The sequence below is a fragment of the Dipodomys merriami genome, unplaced genomic scaffold, assembly GCF_024711535.1.
Source record: "Dipodomys merriami isolate MVZ:Mamm:240054 unplaced genomic scaffold, mDipMer1.0.p SCAF_5, whole genome shotgun sequence".
Classification (NCBI taxonomy): domain Eukaryota; kingdom Metazoa; phylum Chordata; class Mammalia; order Rodentia; family Heteromyidae; genus Dipodomys; species Dipodomys merriami.
This window is the reverse complement of record NW_027206068.1, coordinates 11,534,578-11,548,126: the sequence shown is the minus strand read 5'-3', so window position 1 is coordinate 11,548,126 and position 13,549 is coordinate 11,534,578. Positions and strand designations below refer to the sequence as shown.

The window sequence follows — 13,549 nt, the reverse complement described above, 5'->3', positions numbered from 1 at the left end:
TGGCTCACATCTATAATCCTAGATACAGGGGAGGCACAGGGAGGAAGATCACTAGCCAAGGATGGCTCTGGGCAAAAACACTATTCAAAAAATAATTAAAGCAAAAAAAAGGGGTATGGGTATAGTTCCAGTGATAGACTGTCTGCCCAGTGCAAGGCCTTGAGTTCAAGCCCTAGTATACTCAAAAAATAGAAACCCCGATTCTATTACATCTTCTCCTTCACTTCCTTACTTTTGCTCTTTTGAACAAGGTCTTCCTATGTAGTCCAAGCTTGCCTTAAACTTGGGATCATCCTGCTTCTACTTCCCAAGTGCTGGGTTTACAGGTGGGTGCCACCTTGCTTAGTCTGAAAATCTGCTTTACATAATGAACTAAGCTAAAAGTTCAAGACTAGACTAGAAGACAATGCACACTCAACTCCCCGACCCAGTTAACCAACCACATGCACATGAGACTGTTTCTCTCCACTGCATATACTACTAAGAAGACAGTGGCATATTTAGATCTGGTGCTCATGGTTTCATGACTTTACTTTCCTAACCCTCAGCCCCATTCCCCAAATCCCAAGTAAGTTGCCAAAATAAGAAAATAGTCTTAGCTGGGCACTGGCAGCTCATGCCTATAATCCTAGCTACTCAGGAGGCTGAGATCTGAGGATCATAGTTTGAAGCCAGCACAGGCAGGAAAATCCATGAGACTCTTATTTCCAATTAATCACACACACAAAAAAGCCAGAAATGGAGCTATGACTCAAGTCAAGTGGGGCAGAGCCAGCCTTTGAGAGATAAAGCTAAAGGACAGCACCCAAGCCCTGATTTCAAGGCCAAGTACCACCATACATACTATACACTATATATAAATATATATATATATATATATATATATATATATATATATACACACACACACACACACATACATACATACATACATACACACCCTCTCTCACACACACATGCACATACATATACACAAAGTGTGTATGTTTTAATATTTTCTCAATTAATTCTTAACATTTATGTACCAACTAATAATCCTAACCAAACTTACTGAGCATAGAGAGGACCGGGTTTTATTTGAATCCTAAAAGATGAGCACTGTAATAATTTCCTCTCCTTCTTTTATTTTTGGGGGCAAGAAAATAAGAGACTCAGCAAGGAGTATGCAAGTATGCATTCTGGATGTCATGTTTCATGCTTTCTCTTCTCTATTACAGCTATAGAAGGGACCAAGAAGGTAAACAGGTACTATTTTCAGATTTCCCATTTCAGGGAAGTCCTAAACATTTCACTGGAATACTGGAATGTGAACAGAATCTCTATAAAATTAGATAAAGCTAGGCGCTGGTGGCTACTCAGGAGGCTGAGATCTGAGGATTAGGATTCAAAGCCAGCCCAGGCAGGAAAGGCCGTGAGACTCTTATCTCCAATAAACTGGGCCAGAAGTGGCACTGTGGCTCAAGTGGTAGAGCTGAAGAGCTGAGGGACAGCACCCAGGCCCAGAATTCAAGCCCCACAACTGACAGGTGGGCCCATTGCAACAATGAGATGTACAAGTCGTTATGTCGAAAAACGAACTTTACAACTTTGGCTGGGGGGGGGGGGGTGTGGAGATGAGAAGGGATGGGAAGAGGAAACAAAGGAGGAGGCAACAATGCTTGATAAGAAATGTACTCATATCTTGCCCATGTAATTGTAACCCCTCTGTACGGTATTTTCACAGTAAAAAAAAAAAGAATTAGAAAAAAAATTTTTTAATTAGATAAAGATGCAAGACAGGGCTCCACAGAAGAAATACTTCAGACATTTTAAACTATGATAAGTGGTTCTTTATTTTAGACATTACTGCTTGAGCAAAACCTGGGAACATAGAAATGCTTTTGTTATCGATTATCATCACAGTCACTGGGTGTGAGGGGTCATTATTTGGAGGATGAGAGGACAGGATGTGAAACCTTCAAACAGTGTCAGACAGTCCTGCACATCCTATTATGTGAGAGACTGTCCGTAGGGATTTTTCAATGATGAAAGTCTGCAAATGCTGGCCAGATATCCAAATGATACCATCAACAGCATAGTAAATGACAACCAAGACAGGAACAATGCTGCACACCTGGAGTTCCAGCTACTCAGAAGGCTGAAATAGGAGGATCATCAATCTAAGAGCTCTACATCAGTCTGCAGCATAGTAAAATCTCCTTTTCAAGCAAGACCAAAACATTACACATGAAAGTACTGTGCATGTAAGAGAGCTCCCTGTGTAGCAGCCTCACCTTCAGATGGTAGATGTGCTCCTCTGTGTCAAGATCTATGCACTTGGATGACTTCTTCACAGACATCACTGACAGCCCCACATCAATGCAGCCATGAAGTTTCTCCCTCTCGATCTGTGGAATAGTAGTGGTGAAGGACTGGTGATCTCTTCCCCCTGATCTTCCACAAGCACTATCAGGAAGCGCAAACACCATGGCTGTATTCAGGGAGGGAAGAGGGCCTCTCCTTGTTTCATAGTCAGAGGAGCCAAGTAGTGTACAATATTCACTTGGAGAAGCAGGAGAGCAACCTCCATGGGTTGACCCTCACTGAATATAGTATGTGTCCAAGTCCATTAAGAAGTGACTTAAAAGTACTATTGGACAGGAGACTCAGGGAGGAGAAGCAAAGGAAAGGAAGAAAGAAGAATACTATATGGCAGGCCTACCAATCACTTAGAGCTCTCACAACCGACTGCTAGTGTTTCCTTCATGAGAAGCTCTCCTCAGCAAGGACCCTCTAAACCAATCCTGTGTCACTATGATGCTCAGGCACCATAGCGGTGAGAATGCCACATCCTGTGCTTTGTTGCTGTTGTTAATTGCAAAGTGCCTTGATCTACCCAGGCAACCCACCATAACTCAAAGCCAGAACAGATCCATACATACCCAGTAGGGAATGGTGGACTCCCAGAACCTCTCCCTGGAGGTGAATTGAACCCAGCAAGAATCTCAACCCAGGACAGTGCAGAGCAGGCACCAGTATCCTATCTGGAAAAACCATCATCCTCAAAGCACTATGGCCCTAGATTATGCAATCTATCCCTTGAGCTGGCAACTTCCCCATGGGATTCAACAGCATGGAGGACCAACAATAACACTTACATCTGTTTGGCTCTTGGCATATTTCAAGATTCCTTTGTCCAGGTAGAAGAATCTCTGTGAGGAACAAGATATAATTCATTACAGTGATCCATTTGAAACATCCTTCCTTTGGTGTTCAATTTTGGCCAGACATACTTGTAATCTTGGCTACTGGGGAAGTAGAGCTAAGGAAGAAAGTAGTTTGAGGCCAGCCCAGGCTAGCGTTGGCAAGAGGCTGTCTTAAGCCAGGAGCCGGTGGTTCTCGCCTGTAATCAGGAGGCTGAGATATGAGGATTGCAATTCAAAGCCAACCCCGGGCAGGAAAAAGCCATGAAACTCTTATCTCCAATAAACCACCAGAAAACCAGAAAACGCTGTGGTTCAAGTGGTAGAGCATTAGCCTTAAACTGTAGAGCTGAGCAACAGTGCTCAGGCCCAGAGTTCAAGCCCCATAACTGACCAAAAAAACAAAAACAAAAAAAAAAGAGGGGCTGTCTTAATCAATAAGCTGGGAATGGTGGCATGCATTTGTAATCACAACCATGTGGGAGGCTTAAGTTCAAAGATCTTGATTGATCACAGGCTATAAAATATGAAAACCCATCTGTAAACAACTAAAGAAAAATGGCTGGGAGCCTGGCTCAAATGGTAAAGTACCTGCTTAGCAAGGGCAAGACCCTGATTTCAAACTCCAGTGCTGCTGCTGCTGATGATAGTAATAATAATAATAATAATAATAATAATAATAATAATAATAACAACACCTAAGAATCAAGTACTGAGTGGACACAATGAATGCCCAGAAAGGGGACGTGAATGCTAATGTCTTACCTTGTGCCAGCCTTTTAGGGGCCATTTCCTCTTTTTCAGCAGAAATCCTTTCTGCACAGGCGGCTCTTGGGTGTAATTCATCTCTCCCCTCAGTCCTTCCACCACTTCCCAGCTGTCCTGCTCCAACAAAAGACTTTAAATACCAATCTTTTAAAAACATCACAACATTAAGAAATGCTTCATGCTGTCAGAAAATCCATCTAGGGGTTTGTTGGGCAGAAGAAATTCAAATTTAATTTCCATGTAGTCCCTGGACTTTATAGATTTAATGCTGTACTTCAATGAGATCAGATTTGATTGCTGAGCTCTGTTTCAGAAGAGGCTGTTTCTCTCACATTTGGTGTCTGAGCCTTGATGAGCACAGCTGAAGGGAAGGATCTGACGGCAGCTTCTATTTTTATTCACCTTCACATCACCACACTACTGTTCACTTACTAGACTTTAGTCTGAATGTCAACCAAAAGCTAGACAACAGGATGGAAGGGGTGTTTATAAGAGAGAGAGAGAGAGAGAGAGAGAAAGAGAGAGAGAGAGAGAGAGAGAGAGAGAGAGAGAGAGAGAGAGAGAGAGAGAGAGTATGTGTGTGTGTATACCTGGTTTTTAAAATTTGAACTGGTTTAAAATTATGAGGCTAGATACAAATTAGCAAATGTGATAAATCAACTGAAATAATGATGTAGTTAATAACTATCTTCAAATTCTAGGTTTTAAATAGTAGAAATCTTGAAGTATCAAAAAGATAAACAAGTGACAAGTATTTTCCTAACAACCCTCCCCAATGCTATGTTTTCGGCCCTTTCTTTTGGCCAAGATTTCATATTAACTCCCTACTTTGAGTCAAATGTCAAACTTCCATACAGAAGTAGACATCAGGAGATAAGACAGTAAGGGCAGGCACAGGCCTCAGAAACATTTAGACTTGGTTCCTAGGAAACACTCAGTATGGTCTACCAGAGAGGACATGGAAAGCAAGGAGTCCTGATGGCTCATTTTCATGCTGTCCTCAATTCAGTACATGCTCTTCTCGAAACAAGAGCTGTCTCCTACATCAACACTTGGAACTCTTTCTCCTAATGACCTGACAGATCTATCTGCTCTACCTCCCATTCCCTTTCAGTCTGAATGGAGTTGAAGATACAACCTAGAATTCTGAAACCACTTCAGTGGTATCTTATAATCTGGAGCTATGAAAAGAGATTCATTCAATAGAAAAAAAAAGAAGTGGGAGAACAACAAAGGAGGGGGTAACAATGCTTGACAAGAAACCATGCACATCAAGTGTATCCAGCATCATTGGATCAAAAGGCTATTTACGAATTAGACAACACATCCATGTTTATAAAAGTCGGCTCTTGCACCGTGTTGTCATAAAATGAAAACCCAAGGCCCCAAATCCTCTGAAAAGTACTCTAAGTGGATCAAGCCCTTTGGATTTGTTTGTCTTAAGACTGTCAAGCAGAAGGCAACTTGCAGAGTGCTAATACGCATTGCCTTACTCATGTAACTGTAACCTCTCTGTACAGCATCTTTACAATAAAATATATTTTTGAAAAAAGGAGAGACTTTATTTTGGAGAATTTTCTCCCCTGAAAATAGCAACATCAAATGGAATTTCCTTCATTACCAATTATTTAGTCAGTTTCACCTACACAGTAACTAGAGAAGGCATGTTGTTCAGTGATAGAAAGCCATAGTTCCTCTCATGTGAAAACACACACACACACACACACACACACACACACACATCCTGCTCAAATATATTTTGGCTCAGAAAGTAATTTCTCAAAGCATTAAAAGTGATTTACCTGCTTACGTGTTAATGAGTCTTTAAGGTTGTCAAATTAAACCTTTCCCCTCCTTCAGGAACTCCATGGCTCTCCACCTTACTTTCCAATGCTCCCTACTTAGGATAATACACAGGAAGTCTTTTCATACTTACTGGACAATAGCCTCTTAAGTTTAGTTTACATCTGATGTCTTCACAATCTTAACCTAATGTCTATTGAGTAGGCACCTAGTGGCAAATGATTAAGCTTAGTTCTGAGACAAAGGTGCAAACAGATTTATGTTCTCAGAATATTACAACTTGGCACCATGCACATCAAGTATATCCAGCATCATTGGATCAAAAAGCTATTTACGAATTAGACAACACATCCATGTTTATGAAAGTCGGCTCTTGCACAGTGTTGCCATTAAATAAAAACCCAAGGCCCCAAATCCTCTGAAAAGTACTGTAAGTGGATCAAGCCCTTTGGATTTGTTTGTCTTAAGACTGTCAAGCAGAAGGTGACCAGCAGAGCGCTAATACTAAGCAATCATGCCCATCTTCTCAATACCTTCAACTGTGCTCAGTACAAATGCCAAGAGGGGTTAGCTATTACTGCATACTTTAGAGAACTGGATGAGATCATAGCTGTAGTCTAAACAAAAGAGAATTAAATTTGAAATTGGTTTAAAAGATTCATATTAGAACAAGATTGCACTTGAATTTCTGACACCTAACAGATTCCTTCCAATGACCCAATCTAGGGTACAGAGAACGAGAGTAGCTTTATTGGGCCCTCATGTAAACAAGCCAAAAAAGTGTTCCTACGTTTTTTTCCTCTATGAAATGTCTTGTGTTTCCCTCATTTTACTTTCTACTTGGGACCAGAACTGTGGAACTGTTGCCACACTAGAAAAGTCAGATTTGCAGTATTTAAGAAAGAACAGGCCTTCCTGCTCCTTGGCTGGGAGAGAAGCACTGAAGCCAATGCCTTTTCTGGGTTACATATCCAAATATTCCCCTCCAGTTTCCCAGCCCCCATTCTAGGGTCAGCAGAGCTATCTGAACTTGTTGGTTCTCAGAGGCCTGGGCTATTCTTTCTAAGGCTACACAACTCTGGGACCAATTGTGGGGGAAAAAAAATCTGCTTCAAATCACTTGATCATGAAGGGTTCATGTGTAGCTCATTGATAGAGAACCTTGCCTAGCATGCACAAGGCGCTGGCTTCAATCTTCAGCACAAAAAATAAATAAAAGATAAAATCACTTGAAAGTATAAATGGATTCTCTTTCATATGTGTTTTCATGGTTTTTGTATATTCTGAATACTTAGGAATCAAGTACTGAATAATCAAGGGAAGACTTACTGCTGGGACTTCACAAAGTATCACCCTTTTTGGGCAAACACATCACAGAAGGCCATGCTATCTGATTTGTTAACACAACACACCTAGACTGTTTTCATACTCACATCATATTTTACATACAACTTCCTTACATCTTCTGATATAGTCATGTCTGGGATTTCACATTTTGAAATATATATTTTAATATTAATCACATTCTTTGACATTTCCTTTCTTTTACAGAAAAGTATGCTGTTGATATCTTTAAAATATGTGTGCATAACTGATCAAGATGCATTATTTCATAAACTGATTTCTTGACTGGTGACTCTTTCATACAACTACTAAAAATAATTAAAAATATAATTTAAAAATGTGTGTAAAAATCAATAGTGAATTTCATGTGAGGAGAGTTAAATGACCATTAAAATACTACTCAAAATAAAGGAGTTTGGGGTTAAGTGGATGGTTAATTAAGTACTATAGATAAACCAGGCACTGATTCTGTGTATCACTGTGAGAGGGAATACTAGGTCATGCCATACTATATGTAAAATCACTTTGAAAATTCCAAAGGCTCTAATATTTTATTCAAGTAAATTCACCTGGTTGAATTTTGAACTTGTCTGTTTTCCATGTCCCTGCCTCATCATTTTCAGACAACACTACACCACCCATTGATTTCACACTTGTATTAAAGTCAACAACTGTAGAACAAAAAGTCAGTGGTGGCCCATTTTCAAGGCAAGAAACACTTGATCCTGAGTAAAAAGTTGCTTACATCAGGACTTAACAGCTTACGGATATGATGATTGTAAAGTACTTAGAAGTACTTGAAAGTTCCCTAGATAAACAGAGTAGACAAACAGGACACCAGAAGGGGGTCAACTGGCAGGAGGGAAGGATGGACCACTATGAAATGAGAAATTATACATATACCCAGGGAAGCTTTTATGCCACAAGAGAACAAAACAGGGTGAAGACAAGACTCCCATCTAACCAACCCAAAAGATGCATATATTAAAATTACCCAATAGAAAGCAATGACACTTAGGTCTGGGAAGATTGTACACCCCATAGTACTCAACTGAGGAACAAGGGAGGGATTTGCCTACTAGTGAATGAACTTCTTGTTACAACTCCTTAGGGTATGCCTGCCCATCTGACATCAGGTCTTGGTGGACAGTCATTAAAAGTCTCATTTCTGCAGCACTTTTTGTCTCCAAGTCTTCTTTGAGGTTGGATGGGTGTTTCCCACAACAACCACTGCAGGCTCTGCTGTGTTCCATCCTTCATGCAATATGAGAATAAATATGACATAGTATTTCCATACTTTCATTTCTGTGATTTACTCATAATATTCCAGCTTCTCAGAATCTTCTCCTAATCTTTTCTACCCTAGTAAATTCTTCAAGTTTTTGGTTGTATCTCTACGTCCTTCCTTGACAAATTCTCTACTAACCAAACCCTATTAGTCATATATATTCATATAAACTATTTTTGCTGTGTATTGCCAGGTAACAGCATTTAATTAACACAGTTTTGTTTTTGTTTTCTGTTTTTTGTTTTTAATTTGTATCCCCCAGTATTTTGGTATTTTCTTATCAAACTATTATAAAGACTATATCAGTAACTTTTCTCATTGTTGGGACAAAATGCCTCATATACACAATTTACAGGAGGAAGATTTTCTTTTGGCTCAGTTTCATAAGATTCAACTCATAGTTGCTTGGCTTTATGTATTTGGGAAGAAGATCATGGCAGTGGTAGCAAGTAACAGAGGAGCTCTTTCACCTCATGGTAAACAGGAAGTAAAGAGCAAAGGAGGAGTAGGGACCAGGTATAACATTTAAAGTCATGCCCTCAGTGACCTACTCCCTCTAGCTAGGTTTCACCTTCCCAAGTTTCAACCACCTCCAAAATAGTGCTATCCTCAGCGGCCAAACAGTCAACACATGAGTCTATCTATCTCCTAGGCCTAAAAGGCCCATGGACATCTCTTAATGCAGCACACATTTAGTCTTTCTCCAAGGATCTCCAAAACCTTAACTTTCCAACAGTGCTCAAAAGTCTAAGTTCACAGTCTTTACTGAGACTCAGCTAGGAGCCTCTATTTAAAAAACAAATAAAAATCTATTTGCATACTTTCAACACACAAAAGCCCAAACATTTACATTCCAAATGAGAGAAAAGAAGGCACAAAAAGGAATGGAACCAAAGCAAGACAAAAAGCCAAAAACCAAATCCTGTAGCTCCTAGTCTGACAACTGGAACATGTGGCGTCTTCTTTCTTCCCTCCTCCATCTCCTCCTCCTCTTTCTTGTCTACATTCTTTTTTATTATGGCAATTGAACCCAGAGCCTCCTGCTTGCTAGGCAAGTAGTCTACCACTTGAGCTATTTCCCCAGTCCGTTATTATAATCTTACTCCCCAGGAAATAAGGACCCTAAGTAAATACTTACTGAAAGAGTCTAAGAATAGAAGAGTTCCAACAGAGTCCACGAGGCACATTATTCAATCAGGTATACTGAATTAGAGTGAATTGGTTCTCAGGAGGAAATATTAGAGATGGTACTTTCTCCTGATTAAAGGGACCAGGTCTGGGGAAGTTGCTCCTGCAGACCTCCACATATCTGGTAATCTGGACTTAGAGTCTGCACTGAGCTGAACATCCTGAGACATAGTATTTGATGGATTTGGGCCACTGAAGAGACCAAGACCCTGTGACTTTGCCCAACATAGCTGACCAATGTCTTATCTTGTGGCTATCAGGCTTAAAGGTCAAAAAGGTTAGCTAGAGGGAGAAATAGGACAGAGGCTGAGGGAAGAAACTTCTTAAAGCTGTTGCTTGAGCTTCACCAAAGACAGTCTGGCACTGTCATCTGGTGTTAAATTCATTCTGTTTTACTGAATTTCTAAAAGTGCCAAAGATAGAAAGCTGCTTTGTGGTTAGAAAGGCAGCTAAGCATTTATTCATACACATGAGCTGGCCAAGTTCATTTCCATACTGCTGAGTACATGAATTGCAAGCACTTCCCTCTAGCACAGCTGTCTGCACAGTGCGCATCTCTAGGCTCCTCTCAGATGCTGAATTCTCAGTCACTGCCCTTTGCAGTGATATCAGAAATAGAACATGATTTGGACTTTATTTGTCCTGTAGCTGAGACATATCGGAAGGGAAATGTTATGGCCACTTCTATGAAGCATGACTGAAGAATAGGTTATTTAGCTAGTATGTTTATCAAGTTTTTAAAAAAATCACAAGGAGCATTAAATCACATAGCATAATTTTATCTGTCTTTAACAATTTCAAAAGCATTTGTAATCTCATAAAGCCTATCAAGAAAGGCTAAAGGTCATCAGAATTTCCTGTCATGGCTGTACTATGGACATATATAATTACTTATCAATAGGTTTCTAATTAACAGAATAACTGTTACATATCAGACTAATTCTATACTTAAGATTTCAGTCACTGTAGTTGTTGCCTTAACAATTTTTTCCCTTTCACCTAAGATTTTTTTTTGAGTATCAGGAGTCTAGATAGCAATGGCATTAAAAACAAGAAAAGAAAGTACTACTTGGGGAGGGAGGGCACTGAGGAATCGTGTATGAGGAGAAATCTAGTGCTTCACAAACTGTTATGTGCATACATTGGGACCTGGAACTTTGTCTCAATGAACATTTCAGTTCAGAGATCTAAAAGGGCTGGGATTCTGACTGCTGCTGCTAAGAGTAGGCACATTCTAGAAGACCAGGCTGGGACCTGCCTCAGAATCTAAGGGAAAATCTAATGGAGAGTAGCCATAAAATCTCTGATTCTAGCTCTGTATATAGCATAGATTGTCTGATTATCTGATAACTAGTACTATGCAAAAGGCAAAAATTACATGGCTACTCTGGGAAAAAGCAAATTTCCCCAAAATTGGAGTGTTTTGTCAGAGGCTGATGGCCACCTAGAAGAATCACCAGAGTAGGGGACTCCAAGACAGGGAGGGAGGACAATAAAAGAGCTCTAAAATTCCACCTGAATCTTTTACCAGAAACTAGTATCGTACCAAAGAGCAGCATTAGCTTCAGTGTAGTCATCTGATGCACAATCCACGACTTTAAGGTTTAAGTGAAAAGATTTAAGAAAACAGGAGACTGAGCAAGAGAACCCATTCTGATTCTGACAGCTATGTAGAGGAGCAGCAGCCATCATCTGCGAATGGGCACTGTTCTGTCCCCCACTCCCCACCCCACCCAGTCCCATCATTCACAGAGATGTAGTTCATCAACCCACACTAGGGGTGAGAAGCAAAGTAGGTTCCCAAATGCTTCCCATCTTAGTATCTGGCCAGTCACAGAACAAACAACTGGTTCCATTGCTTAGATAATAAGAAAAGATGGACCCAAAAAGATGGATCCAAAGACTTTTGGATAAAGCTTGAGAAAGCTCAGGAGGTAAGGGGAAGAAAATGACTCATTGCCAGTGGTTGTCAAAGACAAAGAGTATAAAAAAAAAAAAGCAAATCAAAAAGCAACCAAAACACAGCTAATCCAGTCCACCTGAGATCATTCCCATCTTGGGTTTCCAAATAAATGCTTATAAATATACTGACCACAAATGGCTTTATAATTAAAATGTTAAAAAAATCTTTCACATACATATAATGACTATTTCTACCCTGTTGGTGACTCACTGCATTTATGGCTGCAATTACTTTGGTACTTTTTAGGTTCCTTAGATATATTTGGAAATTATTAATATTGCTAAATAGTCTCCTAATGGTATCAAGCTCCTTAAAAATCTATGAACCTGTGCTGTGAACAGAGGCTTCATAATAACTGGAACTACTACTAAAGTTGGAGATCCACCACTCCTCAAACCTATGAAGGCTATTCTGCTCTGCCTATGCAGCCCACCAGGGTGAGTTTTTTGTCATTACCATGGGAATGACACTAGTAATAAAAACAAGAACTACTTCCTATGTACCGGCAGTGATTGTGTAATGAGAGTCTAACTATCCTCCTTTTTTCAAAATTTTTATTTTATTGTAAAGGTGATATACAGAGGGGTTACAGTTACATAAGTACGGTAATGAGTACATTTCTTTGTGAACAGTGTTATCCCCTCCCTCATTTTCTCCCACTTTCCCTCTACCCCTGCCCCCCCCCATTCCCCTCCCTGCCTCAGGTTGTAAAGTTAATTTCCAACATAGCATCTAATGAATATAACTGTTGCATTGGTTCCCCCTTTGTCCCATAGTTTCTGTGATTCCTCTTCCTATCCCCAAATCTGATAAACATATTCAAAACAAAGGGTACTGAAATCAGAAACAGTGACAGGGGGAATAAATTGGAGGAGGAAAAAAAAAAAGAAGACAAAAGAAATAACTGATTATCCTCCCTTTCCAGATGAAATCACCAGAGTTCCAAAGTAGTTTGTCCAAGATGATAAGCTACTAACCAGTGGGACCCATTTGTGGATGAGTATGGAGATCACTCACAGATCCTTTTCCTGACACTCACTAGGATTCATTGGAACACCTTCAGTCCCCCATGTAACTGTCTCCCCAGACTCAACAAAGCCTACCTTTGACAAGGAGACAACAATGACAGGAGACAGGAGAGCACTACCCAGTCAAGGGACTCAAGGGTCTCTTCTGACCACCCTCCCCCACCCCCACGTCCCATCCAACACACACACACACACACACACACACACGCACGCACGCACGCACGCACGCACGTCAAGGATTCCTACGACTGGCTTCCCCATCTCCTCCCTACCTCAGTCATGATACATTTATTTTGAACCTCAAAGTCTAAAACAGAATGTGGAGGTCATCTACCCAGCTCTTTTCATCTTATTAAGAGATGGGGCAGCTAAATGAAATGATTTGCTTTGGGCCACAAAATTGTGTGAGGGCTTTCTTTCTTCAAAGCCCTGTTCATGACTCCACTGTAAGAGGTTCACAGTGGCAACCAGGTCAGTAACTGGAAATCTGTATAGTATAACTCACTCCACTGAAGGAAGAACACTCTCCAATCCAGACTGAATGGGTAAACCAGTGGGTGAGAAGGTAGGGACAGTTTGGTTCCTTATTACCTTTCAGCACCATTTTAATATTTTGTTTTTATTACCTTTCAATTAAAAGATTCATGGCACAGTCAAAGTGCTGGAGAAATCTGCACTCAACTCCAATAAAACATGCTTACATTTATTCCCAGGGCATTTAGATTCCTCAGGAAATCTCAGTCCCTTGTGGGGCAGAGCAAGCTGGCAATAATGTTCTCTGTCACTATGAACTCAAAACAACCCTTCCAGGGTGAAACTGAAATTTTCAATCACAGTAGATACACATTCACTATATAAGGCAGGCAGGTTTAGCACCACAGATGTAAGTTGCAGAAGTTCAGCAGCATGAACCTGTCCTTTAGCTTTGGTCCAAATCAGCAGTGGGTTGTTTTCATAGTTCAGCTGGCTCTCCTAAGGAGAACTT

General features: G+C 40.3%; 1 protein-coding gene across 4 annotated transcripts in view; it reads right to left on the bottom strand.

Moving 5' to 3' along the window:
* Positions 1 to 13,549, bottom strand: part of Osbpl3 (oxysterol binding protein like 3) — a 190,416-nt gene that overhangs the window by 85,924 nt on the left and 90,943 nt on the right. For all 4 annotated transcript variants that reach the window (XM_069996070.1, XM_069996073.1, XM_069996072.1 and 1 more), the window contains exons 3-5: positions 3,948 to 4,064; positions 3,138 to 3,191; positions 2,274 to 2,387 (exon numbers count right to left, since the gene is read on the bottom strand). In XM_069996070.1, the coding sequence (XP_069852171.1) occupies positions 2,274 to 2,387; positions 3,138 to 3,191; positions 3,948 to 4,064 (285 nt within the window). The remainder of the gene's footprint in view (positions 1 to 2,273; positions 2,388 to 3,137; positions 3,192 to 3,947; positions 4,065 to 13,549) is intronic.